This window comes from Jaculus jaculus, chromosome 2, assembly GCF_020740685.1.
Source record: "Jaculus jaculus isolate mJacJac1 chromosome 2, mJacJac1.mat.Y.cur, whole genome shotgun sequence".
Classification (NCBI taxonomy): Eukaryota; Metazoa; Chordata; class Mammalia; order Rodentia; family Dipodidae; genus Jaculus; species Jaculus jaculus.
This window is the reverse complement of record NC_059103.1, coordinates 136791495-136811159: the sequence shown is the minus strand read 5'-3', so window position 1 is coordinate 136811159 and position 19665 is coordinate 136791495. Positions and strand designations below refer to the sequence as shown.

The 19665-nt window shown below is 40.7% G+C and overlaps 1 protein-coding gene across 1 annotated transcript in view; it reads left to right on the top strand.

The window, feature by feature from the left end:
- Positions 1-11406: 11406 nt before the first annotated feature.
- Mybl1 (MYB proto-oncogene like 1) overlaps positions 11407-19665 on the top strand; it is a 59953-nt gene continuing 51694 nt past the window's right edge. The window contains exon 1 of the mRNA XM_004653308.2: positions 11407-11667. Coding sequence (XP_004653365.1) covers positions 11648-11667 — 20 coding nt within the window. The 5' untranslated portion in view covers positions 11407-11647. The remainder of the gene's footprint in view (positions 11668-19665) is intronic.

Sequence of the window (19665 nt, the reverse complement as noted above, 5' to 3'; positions counted from 1 at the left end):
TAAGGACCATGGCTCAATTCCTCAGGACCCACATAAGCCAGATGCACAAGGGGGCACATGCATCTGGAGTTTGTTTGCAGTGGCTAGAAGCCCTGGTGTGCCCATTCTCTTTTTCTCTCTATTTGCCTCTTTCTCTGTCTCTCAAATAATTGAGTGAATAAAAATGCACTTGAAAGATATTTTTAAAAATATTTATTTATTTATTTGACAGAGAAAGAGAGAGAGAGAGATAGAGAGAGAGAGAATTGGCATGCCTGGGCCTCCAGCCACTGAAAACAAACTCCATACACGTGTGCCCCCTATGCATCTGGCTAACATGGGTCCTGGGGAATCAAACCTGAGTCCTTTGGCTTTGCAGGGCCAATGCATTAACTACTAAGCCATCCCTCAAGCCCTGAAAGATATTTTTATTTATTTGCAAGGAGAGAGGGAGAGAATGGGCACACTAGGGCCTCTAGCCATTGCAACCGACCTCTGGGTGCATGTACCACTTTGTTCATCTGGCTTTATGTCGGTAATAAATACTATTTATATTATTATAAATTATATTTAAAGCCGGGCATGGTGGTGCACGCCTTTAATCCCAGCACTCGGGAGGCAGAGGTAGGAGGATCGCCATGAGTTCAAGGCCACCCTGAGACTCCATAGTGAATCCCAGGTCAGCCTGGGCTAGAGTGAGACCCTACCTCAAAAAACCAAAAAAAAAAAAAAATATATATATATATATTATGTTATATTATATTAATTATATATTATATTATATTATATTATATTATATTATATTATATTATATTATATTATATTATATTACTTATAGGGCTGGCAGGATTGCTTAGTGGTTAAGTCATTTGCCTGCAAAGCCAAAGGACCCAGGTTTGATTCCCCAGGATCCATGCACAAGGGGGCGCACAAGTCTGGAGTTTGTCTACAGTGGCTTGAGGCCCTGGCATGGCCAACTTCTCTCTCTCCCTCCCTCCCTCCTTCTTCCTCTGTCAAATAAATGAATGAATGAATGAATGAATAACTAAATAAAAATAAAATATAATATTACTTATAAAAATTACAGTATTACATGGAACCCAGGTTCCTAGTCTCTGTAGTTTTTCGAGGTAGGGTCTCACTCTAGCCCAGGCTGACCTGGAATTCACTAGGGAGTCTCTGGGTGGCCTAGAACTCATGGCAATCCTCCTACCTCTGCCTCCCAAGTGCTGGGATTAAAGGCATATGCCACCACGCCTGGCTCCTTCATTTGCTTTTGAAAGCAAAGAAGAGGTAAATAGATTTGTATTTTGAAGGATTCCCTGGTGATCTCATAGAAGTTTTATAATGGCAGAAGTTGGCCCCCCTTTTACAGGTTTTGTACACAGAGAGTAAAAGCAACCACCAACACCATAAACAAGCACACTCTGGGAACTCCTGACAGAACTTAGGCACATTTTGTATCTTAAGCTGGAATTGAGATCCACTCCCAGTCATCCAACCAAGTTACAAGCTTGAATAAAACTCCTGAATCTATTGGAGGACATCCATTCAAACCACCACATTTTGCCCCTGCCCCCCATAGACTTATAACCATTTTATATTGTATATTGTGTTTAGTTCATATTTAAAGGTCCCCATAGTCTTTACCAACTTAAGATAGTTTTAAAGTTCTAAGTCTTATTTGAGATATAAGATTGTCTTTTAGCTGTGAGTCCTATAGAATCAAAACAATTTATATACTTTAACATATAAAGGCACAAAGCAAACTTTTTTTTTTTTTTTTTTTTGAGGTAGCATCTCACTCTAGCTCAGGCTGACCTGGAATTCACTATGTAGTCTCAGGATGGCCTTGAACTCATAGCGATCCTCCTACCTCTGCCTCCCAAGTGCTGGAATTAAAGGCGTGAACCACCTCGCCTGGCAAAGCAAACATTTTTAATTGTTACAAGACTTATAACAAGGAGAGACTAGAAAATGGAAACTCAACAGCCATCAAGAAAACATTAAATATTTGTACTCCAAGTACAATATAACTAGTGACCACTGAGGAGTCTCCGGATTTTTAAAATATATTTTTGTTTACTGTTATTTATTTATTTGAGAGTAACAAAGAGGCAGAGAGAGAAAGAGGCACATAGATAGAGAATTGGTGCACCAGGGCCTCTAGCCATGACAAAGGAACTCCAGATGCATGCGCCACTTTGTGCATCTGGCTTATGTGAGTCCTGGGGAATTGAGCCTTGAACTGGGGTCCTTAGTCTTCACAGGCAAGCACTTAACTGCTAAGCCATCTCTCCAGCCTGTCTCTTGATATTTTATTTTTTTCATTTCGCCTCTTGAACTGGGCTGAATAGCCAGGGAAAACTTTTATCTCAAGTGTACAACAGTAGCCCTTATACAGTTTTGGTATATCCAAAACATCTTTGGGTCTTCATGTAAATCACTGTCCATCTTTTAATGGCTATGCCAGCCTTTTTTTTTTTTTCAGGGTCATCAAGCTCTGTCTATATGCCATGTCTCAGCAGTGACTCCTGTAACTGTGTGTGCTTTATGATGCACTTCAATGTATTTCTTATGTTTCTGCTACCAATACCAGGTATGTAGGACGCAGATATGTTAGTAATTTAGGAATGAAATAAGTCATGATCTTGAACAATCTATCTATCTATCTATCTATCTATCTATCTATCTATCTATCTATCTATCTATCTATCTGTATGTATGTATATATATACACACACACATATATATACATATATATATTTTTTAATTTTTTTATTTTGGTTTTTCGAGGTAGGGTCTCACTCTGGCCCAGGCTGACCTGGAATTAACTATGTAGTCTCAGGGTGGCCTTGAACTCACAACGATACTCCTACTTCTGCCTCCCAAGTGCTGGGATTAAAGGCATGTGCCACCATGCCTGACTAGTTCTCATTTTTAAAAACTTTTCTGGCTACTGTTACTTCTTATTCTTTTCACATGAATGATAGAATCAGATTGTCTAATATCTTTCCAGAATTTATTGGTATTTTTATTAATTTAATTTAACCTTATGAATTAATTTATGGAGAATAGAATACACTACGTGTGTTTTCTTATTCTAGTGGTCTAAGTATTCTATTTATTCAAGTTTTCTGTATTTCATCATTTATTATACCTGGATTTTGCATGTGCCACCACACCCGGATTTGAACAATATTTTTTGTCTCCTTTTAAAATTATTATTATTTTATTATTTATTATTATTTTATTATTTTATTTATTTGAGAGAGAGAAATAGGAAGAGAGATAAAGGAAAAGAGAAAGAGAGAGAGAGAGAGAGAAAGAGTGGGCATACCAGAGCCTTAAGCCACTGCAAAAGAATTCAAGAATGCACCACCTTGTGCTTCTGGCTTACATGGGTCCTGGGGAATCAAACCTGGGTTCTTTGATTTGCAGGCAAGTGCCTTAACTGCTAAGCCATCTCTTCAGCCATAGTTTCCTTTTAAAAGAGTGCATTTTCACCATTTAGTCTTCCTGGGGTGAGATCACCTCAGGTATTCTATTGTTTTAATATAGAGCAGTTGGACCCATCTTTTTAAGATTGTTAATGTGTTTGACAGTAGCAGTGTCAGTAACCTTAAACCAGTCTTCATGCCAGTAAAATGTAAACTTGTTGGAGTTTTTCCAACTTAAAATTTTTAGTCCCATATCTTTAGCTAAGAACATCAGTCCATTACAAATTTAAACTTCATCAAATTGCCTAGGCCTGGGCAGCAGAATGCAGCCAGTTCTTATGTCAGTAGCCCAGTTCCAAAAAAGTCCTCTGTAGTCTTTCCTTCCCATTAGAAAGTTCCTAAGACAAGCCTTTAAATATAATTCTCTCTGCACATAGCAGTTTCAAACTGTCATCAGAATAGCCCATAATACTTGGCTTACCACTCTGGAAGGCATCTTCATTTGCAAGCACCAAGTTTTTCATTTCTTAGGCACACAATTTCTGAAAGACAAAAATCCACATGGTGCCGGGCATGGTGGCACACGCCTTTGACCCCAGCACTCAGGAGGCAGAAGTAGGAGGATTGCCATGAGTTCAAGGCCACCCTGAGACTACATAGTAAATTCCAGGTCAGCCTGAGCTAGAGTGAGACCCTACCTTGAAAAACAAACAAACAACCACAACAAAAAATCCACATGGTCAGATTCATCTCAGCAACTCTACCCCACTACTGGTACCAATTTTGTAGTAGACAGCTTCATGTTGGGATTAACTTTCAAATCAGGCACAGTCATAGTGAAAAAGATTTGTTGAAATTTATAGACAGAGTTTCAGAATGGCAGGAGAAGTTGGCCCCCCTTTTACAGGTCCATGGAGAGAGAGAGAGACAGAGAGAGTTGGGGGGAGAGAGAGAGAGAGAGAGAGAGAGAGAGAGAGAAAGCAACCATTGACATCATAATCACACTCTAGGAAATCCAGACAGAATTCACGCACTTTATATATCCTAGGCTGGAATTTAAATCCACCCTCAAGTAACACCTCTTCCAGCCAAGTTACAATGTTGAATAAAACTGAAAATATTGGGAAACATCCATTCAAACCACCATACCTGATGTCCTGATCCTTCATTTCAACTCTTAGTTAATGGTTACTTTTTGTAATAAAGGTTAAAGTTGAATTCTGTAAAGAACAACTTTTGAAGGGAAAGCTTGATTTTCATTATTGCAGGTTAAAATGTTAAAAATTCCAGGGAAAGTATATTAATTTCTTATTGCTGTACTAACAAGTTACCATAAATTTAGTGGTTTAAAAATTCAGGCCAGGTGTGGTGGCTCATGTCTCTAATCCCAGCACTTGGGGAGGCAGAGGTAGGAGGATCACCATGAGTTCAAGGCCACCCTGAGAGAACATAGTGAGTTCCAGGTCAGCCTGGGCTACAGTGACACCCTATCTTGAAAAACCACTGCCCCCTCAAAAAAAAAAATTCAGATTTTTTTAATCCTAAGGTTCTGGAGACCAAATATGAGAAAATGTTCCTATTGAGCTAAAATAAAGGTCTTGGGAGGGTCATGTTCCTTTCTGCAGGTGCTGGAGAGGATCTGTTTCTTGGCTTTTGGAGGCCTCTAGAGGTTTCCTGTATTCCTTCATTTTCAGTGATGTGGCATTTTCAAATCTCTCTTCTGCTTCCATCTTTAAAGTATTCCTGCAGTCATAACAAGCAAATTTATCCATATCAAGATCTTCAATTTAATCACTTCTATATAGTCCATTTTGTCAGCAAAGTAATGTATTCACAAGTTCTGGAGATTATTATATAAATATATTTGGGAAGCCTTATTCTCTCTACTCTAAAAGTATGGAGCAAAGAGTGAGGGTTAAAATGGGGACACCTTAAAACATTTATAATAATTTTTTCTTGAAGTTCCACTGCTCTTAATTTTAAAACTTAAAAGTTGAACTAAGAATTATATAGCTTCTTATGTTATGTGGTATTATTTCTATTTATAATTTTCATCAAATTAAAAATAGCACTTTAAAAGTAGAGATAGTAAAAGTATTGGTGGTGGGGGAGAGAGGTTGGAGCAAACATTTCTGTATCCTAGATACAGTTCTAGGCTGAGTTTTGTTTACAGATTGAATATATAACGTATATTCTCATCATTTCTGCCAAAGAGCTTTTTTTTTTTTTTTTTACCAATTACCAATTACCAATGCTGGGTCAAGCTTCTATACATAAGTCAGCTTTCTGCTGTAACAAAATATCCAAGATAACTATAACAGTTACCTTCTCATTGCTAGGATGAGACATCTGATCTGCTGGGAATGGTGGCACATGCTTTTAATCTCAGCACTTGGAAGGCAGAGGTAGGAGGATTGCTGTGAGTTTGAGTCCATCCTGGGAGTACATAGTGAATGCCAGGTCAGCCTGGGCTAGAAAGGGTCTATTTTAGTTTATAGTATTGAAGAGAAGTTTCATCATGGTAGAGCAGGGAGCTAGCTCATATCTTCATATATCAGTGGCAGGGAGGGTGTAACAAGACTGAGTTGAGTTAGCCCTGAGCACCCAGTGGGCTAGACTATAATCTTCAAAACCCATGTGACACCAACTCCAGCAAGGCTCCATTTCCCAAAAGCTTCATCAGCTGGGGACTAAGTAGGAAGCTTAATTACAAACACGTGAGGCTATGGGGACATTCATATTCAAACCACCACAATAACCAAGTTATAGTTTGGGAGATTCCAGTCTGTGATTGGTTGGCTCTGTTGTTTAGGTGTGTGGTGAAGAAGCACATCATGACAGAAGCACATAGCAGAGTAAAGCTGCCTAAATCACAAGCTAGAGAAAAAGGAGAGTGGGAAGAAGGGGCCAGAGCCCCACAGGCTCTGTTAGGTGTATACCACCAATAACTTAAAGTCCTCCCACATGGCCCACTTCTCAATATTTTTCTCCCATCTGTCAATAGTGCTGCTATGGGATCAAACCTTTAATACGAGTGCCTTAGAGGACATTTAAGATCCATACAACATATGTTTTAAAGTATAATGGCTGGGGAAGATGGCTCAGTGGATAAAGTACTTTTTTGGTTGAATGGATAAAGCACTTACTGCACAAGCCTAGGTACCTAGGATCAGATCCCCAGGCCTCTAAAAGCCAGAAGCCATGGTGAAGTTCTGTAATCCCAGCACACTGAGAGCAAAAAGGGAGACAGATACAGGAGAATTTCCTGGAAGCTGTGGACCAAGCTAACCTGACAAAAACTGGTGAATGAGAACAGATCGTGCCTCAAACAAGTTGGAAGGCAAGGGCTGACGCCCAAAAGATGTTCTCTGACCTCCATACGCACACTGTGACACACACATGCATTATCTCCATACACATATACAACAAAAAATAAAAATTTAAAGGAAAATAATATAAACACAGAGTAAAAAGTTGAAGCCTATCCTTCCTCCATTACATTCCTTTCTCTATATTTCAGCATTGTTATCAGTTTATGTATTCCATAAACCATTTTCTAGAATGATAGACATGCACCCACTACACCTTAAAATTTTTATCATATAAATGACAATATACTAATACAGGCCCATTCCTAATTTTTTGCACTATACCAAACTATCTCTATGCCTCATGTACACTATATTTATAGCTGAGTGCCCATAGATATTAAACTAACAGAGTGAAAGCTTGGATTGTAATTCTAATCTTGGTTCTGCCACTATATGCCCTTGAACAAATTAATTTTTCTTTTTGGTTTTTCAAGGTAGGGTCTCACTCTGGTCCAGACTGACCTGGAGTTAACTATGTAGTCTCAGGGTGGCCTCAAACTCACAGTGATCCTCCTACCTCTGCCTCCCAAGTGCTGGGATTAAAGGCATGGGCCACCATGCCTGGTTTTTGTTTTTTACTTTTTTCAAGACAGGGTCTCACTTTACTCAGGTTGGCCTAGAACTCTGTCATTTCAGGCTGGCCTCAAACTCACAGAAATCCTGTACCTCTGTCTCCCAAGTACTGAGATTAAAGACATACACTGCCATACCTGGTAAACAAATTAATCTTCTAGAACCTTTTCACTTTATAAAGTGGATAAAAACTATAATAATGGACTGGAGGGATGGCTTAGCAGTTAAGGTGCTTGCCTGAGAAGCCTAAGGACCCAGGTTTGATTCCCCAGTATATATGGCTAGAGGCCCTGGCATGCCCATTCTCTATCTGCCTCTTTCAAAATTATAATACCGATATTTTATAGATTTATTATGATCAAAGAAGTTGTGACTATTACCTAAAACAAATGCATATAAAGTACATAGAAGGACCTGGTAGGGTCATAGCCACTTAATGGCATCTCCTCAATTTTATACTGTCTTTACTGGCTTCATAATTTTTTCATTAATGCTGAAAAACCATTTCTAATAAAATTCAGAACAATAAACATACAAAGCCATCTTTTTCATTTCTATTGAATTGTGTTAAAATATTTATAAAAAGTTGTTGTGCACATATTTATGGATTTTATTCATTATTGCTTTCTAAAATAATTATATCAATTATCAATACCATCATCAGGATTTATTTACACCCTGATGTTAGAACTTAGAAAATATTTGCTACTTCAGTAGTCATAAAATAGTATTTAGAGGGGCGTGGTGGCATACACCTTAAATCCTAGTGCTGGGGAGGCAGAAGTAGGAGGATCACTGTGCGTTCGAGGCCACCCTGAGACTACATAGTGAATTCCCGGTCAGCCTGAGCTAGAGCGAGACCCTACCTTGGAAAATCAAACCAAACCAAACCAAACAAAACAAAACAAAAAAACACAACAACAACAACAAAAACACATCCCCTTAGGGAATGGTTGTGCATACAATTCTATAAAGTTAAGTCTCCAGCTGGGGAGATAGTTCCATAGATAAAGCACTTGTCCTGAAATGTGAACCCCTGTGCTTGAGTGGCCAGAACCCACGTACAAATCTGGAAGCTGTAGTAGATGTCTGTCATACCAGTGATGCTACAGCTAGAAGGGAGGTGGAGACATGAGAATCACCTGAATTAGCACAGTGAACACAGTGGTGAACAACTTGAGACCCTGCTTCAGACAAGGTGGAAGGTAAAGACCAACACCCAAAGTTGTCCTCTGACCTCCACATGCGTGCACCTGTGTATGCATGCACACACATGAAACAAAAAATGACAGAATAGCTTCTTAGGTACTATATTAGAAAAGACTCTTATGTTCTTTCTGCCCCCTTTTCTACAATGGGCCCTATCAACTCATCTTTTTATATTAACTTTTAAATTTTTATTCATTTATTTATTTAGGGAGAGGGAGAGAGAGAGAGAGAGAGAGAGAGAGAAAGAGAGAGAGAGAGACAGAGAGAGAGAGACAGAGACAGACACAGACAGACACAGACAGTCAGACAGACAGGTGAGCCAGGGCCTACAGCCACTGCAAACGAACTCCAGAGGCATGTGCCACCTTGTGCATCTGGCTTACCTGGGTCCTGGGGAATTGAACCTGGGTCCACTTGCTTTGCAGGCAAATGCCTTGTTTTTAGTTTTTGATAACTACAAATATAGCCATTATAAAGGTTTTCAAAGTGCTTGACCAGCTGCATTCCTACAAGCAAAATATGAAGTTATATTTGTTTTAGTATTTTCAATTTCACCAACACTTGTGTCAGTCTTTTTTTTTCTTTATTCTATTTATAGGTACTAGTACCTCACTGTATTTTTTTTTTCTTTTTATGTTAGTTTTTTAAGACAGGTTTTGTTATGTAGCCCATGCTGGCCTAGAACTCTCTGGAGTGCTGGGGTTTTAGTGTATGGCTTCCCTGTGGTTTTAATTTGCATTGTCTAATAATTTTAAAAGGTGGGATATTTGTCATGTACTTGCCTCTTTTGTTGTATCTTTTTTTTTTGTTTTTGTTTTGTTTTTCGAGGTAGGGTCTCTCTCTAGCCCATGATGACTTGGAATTCACCATGTAGTCTTTAGGTGGCTTGGAACTCACAGCAATCCTCCTACCTCTGCCTCCTGGAGTGCTGGGATTAAAGATGTGTGTTACCATACCTGGCTATGATTGTGTTTTGAAAGTTCTTTATTTTTAATGAACCGTCTAAATGTTTCACCTAAAATAAATCCCCAAATGTTTTGTTGATACATTTGAGACTATGTATTCACTTTTAATATTTTAATTTCCCAAATACTTTGTGTTGGGTTTTATAACTGATTTAAATGATTTTGCAATGTAACCTTTTTCAGATTTTAAAATTAGTATACAAAACAATGTTATTTTTATGAGAAAATTTCCCTATGTGTAAAATGAGGGGATTTTATTTCAAAATCTAAAGCACCTGACTGAAAGCTCTCAAAAAGGTATTCTGCATAAAAATGTTCATAACTTCCTGTTAGAATATAAACGGAATAATGGGTGACCTTAAAGTAAGAAAACAATGAAATGTAGCATGAAGGGACCATGCCTTTTAGTCCAACACTTAGGAGGCCGAGCAAGGAAAATTACGAGTTTGAGGCCAGCTTAGGCTATATTGCAAGACCTGTCTAAAGCAAAGCAGAGCACCCAGTTTCTAAATTAGCGAATTTTTTTTTAAGTGAGTAAGCAACCCAGTCAGCAATAATTTAAGTGCTTTAGCACCCCCGAATCTGTTTTGAGAAAAAGGAAGTATAAAAAGGCAAGTGTAGCTAGCTGACAGCAGGGCACGCAAGTTCCTCCCTAATTCGTATTTGCACCTGCATGTCAGAGTTGCAGAAGATGAGGTGTACAATTTCAAAATAGCAAGTTGTCAGTCTTGCCATGTGGTTCGGTGCACTCTGCAGTAGAGCATGCTGCCTTACAAATTTGAGTCCTGAACCATGCTTGTTCCTTTAATGTAGTTAATCTACTTGTTTGCTTAGAAGTTACAGCTGCTTCAGAGCGCCTCAGATGCAGTGTCCCCTCCCTGCAGTCCGGTGCGGAAGGTCACCTGCAGTTGACCGCCTCATTCATCCCCCTACGTTCTGGCTCAAGGCTCCCCAGCAGGAGTTTGAGCATCTCCAGGACCATCAGACCTAGATCGTTCATGCGCATCTCCGGCTAAAAACGTTCTCCACTTGTCACACTTCTGTTCATTCTTGAGATAAACAAGTGATTTTTGTGGTCAGTCCTCGTTAGTTTGCTTGCTACGTCTGAATAAAATGGGCTCGTATTTTTCCTTAAAACAAACAAACAAGAAACAGCGGCCGCACAGATTTCATGGTTAGATTATTTCAGGAGTGTCGAACCGCACCCAGGGAATGAGGCGGCCAGGCCTAGGGCACCGCCTAAATGCCGGCGGCCTGGCCTGAGCGCTCACGCTCCGGGGAACCGGCCGCGCACCTCGCCAAGTTTTGAGCTCCCCGGACGGGTCTTCCGGCCCACCCCTCGGAGTACAGAACTCGCTTTCCCAGCAGCCTTCGCGCCGCCGCAGCCCCAGCTCCGTAGCGGTGCGGCTCTGGGCGCGATCTGGGTCCTGCCCTCGCTCCCCTCTCTCGCCCTCTCCCCGTCTCTCCCGGGGCGCGGCGGGGCTTCCCCGACTCCCCGCGACTTCCGAGGGCCAGCTTCCAGCTGCGCCGCCCCGCCCCCTCCCCGGCCGCGCGCGCGCGCGCTCCTGGCCCCGCCCCGCCCCGCCCCGCCCCCCGCGCGCAGCCGGCACAGCCAATGAGGATCGGGGCCGCGTGCGCAGATTCAAACGGCGGCTCTAGGGGGAGGCTGGGCGCGAGATTCGGCGGTGCGGACAAAACCCTGCAGGGAGGCTGCGGGTGCTGCAGAGCTGCTCCGCAGCGGGGAGAGGGCGGGGGGAGGTCGGTGCCTGTGACGGAGCGGCGCCCGGTGGGCAGTGACGGGGTCGAGGGGCGGCAGCAGTGGGGTCGGCGGAGGGCGGGAACGCGCCTGCTGACATGTTGAAGGCATCCCTGGCCGGGCCGGGCCGGAGCTAAGAGGAAGGAGTCGGGGTCGGGGGTCGGACGGTCGCGGTCCGTCCCTGTGTCCCTCCGTCCTGTGTGGTCCAGTCGAGGGCCTGCGTTCCGTACCCGGCCGGGCCGCTTCGTGGGGAAGGAGCGAGGGGAGGCGCGCGGGAGAAGGAGCTTTTCGCCCGAGGCTGGAGGAGGCTGACCTGCGTCCCCGCCCAGCCTGCGCCTATGCGGTACCTGAAGGATGGCGAAGAGGTCGCGCAGGTGGGTGACATCTCTTTTCGCCCCGGCCTGTCGGCGCCCTGTCGGCTCCCTCAACCTCTGTGTACTCTCCCGGCTGGTTCCCCCAACAGGACCCTCCGGGGCCGTGTGGGGTTTCCTGCCCCGCCGCCCCTCAGCCGCGCTGGCGGGAGCGCGGTCGCGGACGCGTGGAGTGTTGGGGACCTGTCCCCGGCGTCGCTCCTGGGAATCGGTTCTGCCCACATTGCACGTCCACACTCCTTAAGTTCTCAGCTGCTTCGGCAGGGCACGGGAGGGTTCTTGTCAGGTAAGCTCGGGCACTTTCAGGCGACGCAACCACGCTAGGGGACGTAGTTGTGCCTTTCCTGGATGGCTTGGAAATTGGGTTCTCTTTTCTGTGACTGTGCTTGTCCAAACAGGAACCTGGGCGGGTACCTCCCTGCCACATTTTCTGTCCCAAAAGGTTACGGAAAATCTTCTGAGGGTAGCTGAGAAGACCTGTTTGATCCTTTCTGTAATTGCCATACCCGTGATCCGAGCACATTATGTGTATATGTTCTTAATATCTTCTGAAAGGTTTTAAAACAATCTCAGTCACTTTATATTTTGAATGCCCCTGACTACCTGTGTTGTAACGATGTGTAGGGCACATTTTTTTTTTGTTAGAAAATTCTAGCATTACTATGCATCTAACTTTTATGTCACTGCAATAGCTATTCCTAAGTTGTGTGGAGTAACTCGGTAACAATCTTTAATGTCTCAATTTTCAGTATTAAGTGAACCTGAAAAGATACTTGATTAAATGTCCTCCCTAGCCTCAAAATCTTATCTAGACATGTATTTCCTTAATTGAAATTTAGTACTGGCAGTCACTCATTACAAATTGTGCTTAAAAATTGGCCATAGCAACACATAATATTTACTTATTAGCATCTGCTGCATGTAAAATGGTTGTGTAGAAAACATAAAACAACAATTATGTTACAGTTACTTACTATGTTGTAATAACTGCTGAATAGGACAAACCCACAGGTGGACCCACTCCCACAACTTGGCACTATTGTCATTTTGAATTCGATAATTCTTTGTATTGGGGGGATATTTAACAGCATCTTTGTACTCGACTCAATGGAAGACAGTAACACCTCTCTTCCCATAGAGCAATCAAAATTATCTGCAGGACTAGAGGGATGGCTTAGCGGTTAAGGTGTTTGCCTGCAAAGCCAAAGGAACCAGGGTTTGATTCCCCAGGACCCATGAGCCAGATGCACAAGGGGGCGCACGTGTCGAGTTTGTTTGCAGTTGCTGGAGGCCCTGGCACACCCGTTCCCTCCCCCCGGCCCCCACCCTCTCTTTCTCTGTCTCTCTCTCCCTACCTCCCTCTCCCCCTTCCTCTGCCAAATAAATAAATAAATAAATAATATATATTTAAAAAATTATCTGCAAATAATACCACCTGATTTTTTTTTTGGGGGGGGGGGATGGAGGTAGAATCATTCAGGCAAGGAATGCTGCTCTAGAACTTAAGGGATGCAACCAGAAGAGACAAATTAAAAACTGATTGGGGCTGGGAAGATGGCTGAGTTGTGTGAGTGCTTGTAGAACCTGGCAACCCAGGTTCAATTCCCAAGCCACCCACGTAAGCCAGACTCAGAAAGTGGTGCAAGTGTCTGGTGTTTATTTGCAGCATCAAGAGGCCCTGGTGTGCACACACGCAAATAAATTTTTGTTTGTTTATTTATTTATTGGAGAGCTACAAACAAGAGAGAAAGAGGCAGATACATAGAGAGAATGGGCGCGCCAGGGCCTTCAGCCCCTGCAAGCGAACTCCAGACGCATGCGCCCCCTTGTGCATCAGGCTAACGTGGGTCCTGGGGAACGGAGCCTCGAACTAGAGTCCTTAGGCTTCACAAGCAGGCGCTTAACTGCTAAGCCATCTCTCCAGCCTTCACACAAATAAATTTTTTTAAAAAATCTTTATTTATTTATTTGAGATAGACAGACACAGAGAGAAAGGCAGATAGAGGGAGAGAGAGAGAATGGGCGCGCCAGGGCTTCCAGCCTCTGCAAACGAACTCCAGACGTGCGCCCCCTTGTGCATCTGGCTAACGTGGGACCTGGGGAACCGAGCCTCGAACCGGGGTCCTTAGGCTTCACAGGCAAGCGCTTAACCGCTAAGCCATCTCTCCAGCCCAATAAATTTTTTAAAAAGTTAAGAAAAAAGTGTGATTATGGTCACTGAAATACTTCTTTCAGGATTTTGAATTTTTGAATCCAAACAATTTTAAAAAAAATGTCTTATGCAAAAAAACAAGTTAATATGTTAAGTCAATAAAAATTTATTTGTACTTAATGTGTGGCATTATCTACTTAGAACTGATGTTAATCTTATTTGAAACAGCTTCTTGACTAACTTAGACATCAATATTTAAAGTTATGGACAGATACTGATGTGTGAATGTCAGAACTTCAAGTTTTTTCTTTTCATAGTTAATCTGTTTCCAAATAGACTAAAAAGGGGAAATGATATAATCATTATTTTATTGATAATACTATGAGCTTGAGAGATCTAAATATTAATTGTACTACTAACATTTCTTGTCAGCTCTGTAATTTAATTGAAACAATGATTTAAAGAGTCATAAGTCTGGAATAATGGTGATGCATGAAGTTACACTTCCTCTGGGAGTATACAGGTAGAGGATGTGGTGAGAAATTACATCTTTGGTATATTTCTCTGGGTCTTGAGTAAATTCCAAGCACTTTCTTGTAGATGTAAATGTGACTTATATATCTTACATAATGGAATGTGAGATGTTTTGAGGGAGAAGTAATCAATTCAGTGGGCAGTCTGTTCTCTTTTGGATAAGACTCAATATATGTGAATTCAATCCATGGTAGAACAAGAAAGAAAATAATTCAGTCACTTCAAGTTGTGTTTTGAGATCTCTACCATATAACCACTTAAGAATTTGAATAAAAATTACTTTGCTATGTAGTCTCAGGGTGGCCTCGCGCTCAAGGCGATCCTCCTACTTCAACTTCCCAAATCCTGGGATTAAAGGTGTGCGCCACCATGCCTGGCTATAAGAAATGAGTTTTTATTCAGCTTTGTCTAACTAGCAATATGATGGAAAGCAGATAAACTCTCAGTTTTTATATGTTGATATAAAAGTCTTGGATTTCGTGAACTCTGAGGAAGTACTTTTTTGTAATTTCTTTCTCATTTAAAAATACTCTCTAAAGGAATTAGAAATGTTTTCACATTATTTATGTTTCTGGATAGCTATGTAGAACTCTCTTCAGTATTCATTACAATATTTGTAGTACTAATGATCAAGGTTATATGAAATTTGCTTTACACTACTAATGCTAATTTGTAGTCTAGATGTGGTAACTGGTATTCATGTTTGCAGTACCTCATATTAACCACTGGGTGGCCTGATTTCACTTTGTTAGATTAATTTGGTAACTATTCATACCTTGAATACAGTTTGACTTACATATTTAGTTTCCATGGCCTCAAATATAGAAGAAAGATTTTTTTTTTTGACAAGGTCTCACTCTGTGGCCCCAGGCTAGTCTTTAATTCATATCAGTCCTTCTGCCTAAGCCTTCCAGTTGTTGTGGTATTACAGGAGTGATACACTGCACCTGGTCTTGTATTTTTTTATTATTATTGTGATAAAGATTTCAGACTTGAGGCAGTTTGTGATTAAAAATGTGATCAAGTTGAAGCAGTTTCACTAGAACAAACTAGAACTACTACTCATACTTCTTTAATATCAAACTAGTAGTTACTTTTTCAGTAAAAGTAAGTTAAATAATTTTCATATTCCTGTTTTTAAGTTGTTATTCTGTAAAATTGAACTTCTATGAATGTTTTCTTTTTTGTTCTTTAAAATTTTTAAATTTATTTGAGAGAAAGAGAGAAAGAGAGGGAGGGAGAGAGGGAAAGGCAAATTGAGAGAGTGGGTGTGTGAGGGGCTCCAGCCACTCCAAATGAACTTGAGATGCATGTGCCACCTTGTGCATCTGGCTTATGTGGGTACTGGGGAATTGAACCTGGGTTTTTAGGCATTGTAAGCAAGTGCCTTAACGGCTAAGCCATTTCTCTAGCCCTGAATGTTTTATCTTAAAATCATTATGTATGAATAATTTGTATATTACATTATAGGTAAAGCCATGACTCTTACATCTTATTATAGTTTATTCTGCAATGCAAAGTTACTCTTAACAATTATTGTGGCTGAATAAATGATAGATTTCTTTTGTATTTCCTCTTGATGTTTCATAAACATTCTTACCACTTTATTCATTCATACTTTACAAAATAGTTTCCATTTGAATATGGCTTGGTTTGATATTATGCATTTTTATAGTAAATATTTTCTAGCCAGGTGTGGTATTCATACCTATAATTCTAGCACTTGGAAGGATCACAATGAATTCAAGGATAGGTTACATAGTGAGTTCAAGGCCAGTGTATATATTATATTTAGCATGATATTGTCTTTAAAAAAACAATCAACCAGCAAACCAAAAATGAAGAAATATTTTCCTTGACTTGGAAAACTGACAGTGACTTTGGAAACCAAGTCTTAGATTGGAGGTCTTTACTTTGTAACTGGAGAAATTTTGTCTTATGTTGTTGCCTTCTAGATTAAATATATTAGATTAGGAAATAGTTCATTTATTTAACTACATATCAAGAAATTCAATTTTAATATTACATATCACACAAGACCATCATAATAGGAGGAAAAGATCATGACATCAAACTAAAAGACTGATTGAGAAGGGGAGGGGATATAATGGAGAATGGAGTTTCAAAGGGGAAAGTGGGGGGAGGGAGGGCATTAACATGGGATATTGTTTACAATCATGGAAATTATTAATAAAAAATACTTTAAAAAAACTTGTTTTAATAAAACTTTTCCCTTCCTCACTTTCCCCCAACTGAAGAAGTCTATCCACTATCTGGAATCTCAGGTTGGCTGTGCTCTGCTCTTGAGAGTCAGTTCTGGCAGCTCATGCTTTTCCCAAATAAAAGCTTTCATCTTTGCCTCAAAAAAAAAAAAAAAAAAGGAAGAAAGAAAAAAGAAAGAAAGAAAGAAAGAAAGAAAGAAAATTACACATCACTAGCACTGATTGCTACAATACAAAAATACCAAATAATGGCATAGCATGAGAGAAGACTTGGTGCAATCTCGAGCTTAAAAAATTAAAATAAAAACAAAGAAGATCTCTCCCCCACAAAAAATACCCCCCAAAACTTGATGCCAAAACTAAGAACTAAGTTAATTAGACTCTAGAAAAGTCCCAGCAGTAGAGAGATGGTTCTTAGAATTCTTTACTGTTCCCTCACCCTCACCCTTACCCACTCAAACCCTGCTTTCTGAATGCTGAATGGACTAAGTAACTCATTGTCTGAAACTGATGACCATGCTAAATGGAAAACAGAATGGAACTTCATGCAGATTGGAATTTCTTTCTCTTTCTCCTTTTCTTTTCTTTCTTTCGTTTTGTGAGGTAGGGTCTCACTCTAGTTCAGGCTGACCTGGAGTTCACTTTGTAGTCTCAGGGTGGCCTTGAACTCATGATGATCCTCCTGTCGCTGCCTCCCAAGGGCTGGGATTAAAGGTGTGCACCACCATGCCTGGCTTTTTTCATTTTTCTTTAGAGAGAGTGAGAGTGAGTGAGACACACAGAGAGAACTGACACACCAGGGCCTTAGCCACTGCATTTGAACTCCAGATGCTTGTACCACCCAGTGCACATGTGCAACCTTGCACTTGTGTCACCTTTGTGTGTCTGGCTTATGTGGGATCTGGAGAGAGACGGAGCTTGAGTCCTTAGGCTTCACAGGCAAGCGCCTTAGCCACTAAAACATCTCTCCAGCCCTGGAATTTCTTACAAATAAAGTATGTGAAGCTAAGTGTAGTGGCACATACCTTTAATCCCAGTGCTTGGGAAACTGAGGTGGAGGAACACTGAGTTTGAGGCATGTCAGCTATAGAGTGAATTCCAGGTCAGCCTAGGCTGGAGCAAGACCCTAATATAATAAAAAAAAAACAATAGTAATAAAGTATGTGGTCAAAAAAGTGAGCAGAGTTTTATTTTTATTTTTTTTAAGATTTATTTATTTGTAACCAGAGAGAGATAGAAGAGAGACAAAATGGGCATACCACCATGCACTCCAGATGAACTCCAGATGCATGTGCCACTTTGTGCATCCAGCTTTATGTGGGTACTGGGGAATAGAACTCAGGTTGTTAAGCTTTTCAGGCAAGTGCCTTAAATGCTGAACCATCTCTCCAGCCCCTGGAGCAGAGTTTTAAAGTAAACAAGTGTTTTCTACTTCTTGATAACTAGTCTTTTTGACCTAAGTAACATTTTTCATTCATCATTAAAATATTTTGATAAGAACTTTAAGGTGAATTTTGTACAGATTATATGTGGTGTAGGCATTTTTTGTTGCTCAAGATTTATAGTGGCAAATTCCTAAACTAAAATTTGTTTTGGTTTGGAAATAACCCATTAAAAACAGCTTCAAATATGCTGTGATAGAACCTTTTGGGACCTGAGGGGAGGGAGGGAGAGAACCAGTGGATAGTATGCTTGACCGTTACTTGTGGTTTTGGGAAGTGGTAATGTTGCTGGGGCATTTCTAGGAATAGTAGATAGCCTCAACCCCTTCTGTACTGAATTTCTTTTAAAAAGTTTTTGCAGGTACTGCTTCTTAAGATTCTACCCCTTGGAGGTATATTTGGGTTCTTAAAGCCCATTTTAACAAATGGAAATGACTTCTATCTCCTCCTAGGGGTATTAAAAAATATTTATTTATTTATTTATTTCAGGGAGAGAGAGAGAGAGAGAGTGAGTGAGAATGGGCACGCCAGGGCCTCTAGCCACTGCAAACGAACTCCAGACACATGCACCACCATGTGCATCTGGCTTACGTGGGACCTATAGAATTGAACCTGAATCCTTTTGCTTTGCAGGCAAGTCTCTTATCCATAAGCCATATCTTCAGCCCTCATTTATTTTTTTTTAAAGCATTTTCTTTCTTATCTATCTTGATATCATACTGATATTAAGGAAGGTGGATGTTTTGATTAGATTGAAAGGGAATGAGGGACTTTGTGGAATATAGAGTATTTAGGAGATGTAGAAGGATAAGAAATGTTTTAGAAAATTTTGAGCTGGGTGTGGTGGTGCATGCCTTTAGTCCCAATACTTGGGAGGCAAAGGCAGGAGGATCACTATGAGTTTGAGGCCACCCTGAGACTACATAGGGAATTCCAGGTCAGCCTTGACTAGGGTAAGCCCCTATCTCAAAATACCAACAAGAAAAAAAAAAAAAAAAGAAAAAGAAAAAGAAAAAAATATATATTTTTTGGTTTTTCGAGGTAGGGTCTCACTCTGGTCCAGGCTGGCCTGGAATTAACTCTGTCATCTCAGGGTGGCCTTGAACTCATGGCAGTCCTTCTACCTCTGCCTCCCAAATGCTGGGATTAAAGGCATGCGCCACCACACCCGGCTGAAAAAAAATATTTTGAAAGTGAAATACTGTGCTTGGTTGTGGGGGATGGTAGGTAGACGTGGTCTTTGTACCCTTGAACTTATTATTTGATTGAGAAGGCTGGCAAATATAAGTACTAAGACAAGAAAAAACAGATACTTTGTGTAAACTACAATATGATGCGTTATTTAAAAATGTATTGCCCATTTAGAAATTTGTGAAATCATTGGATCTTGAAGCATCTCCACTTTAACAACTTACTCAGCTAATCAAATGTTATTTCTTATAGTTGAAGACCATCAATAACAAGTGTTTTCTTTACATGTGTTTGTTTTAGGGATAGTTGAACAAATATATTAAAGACTGGCAGATTATTGTTGTAAAAAACATTGGCCTCTGAGAAAGATAATATTGGAAAACAAAGTGCATGGAAGAGAAGTCGATAGGTCTTGCTTTAGCCCACAGTGACCTGAAATTCACTATGTAGTCTCAGGCTG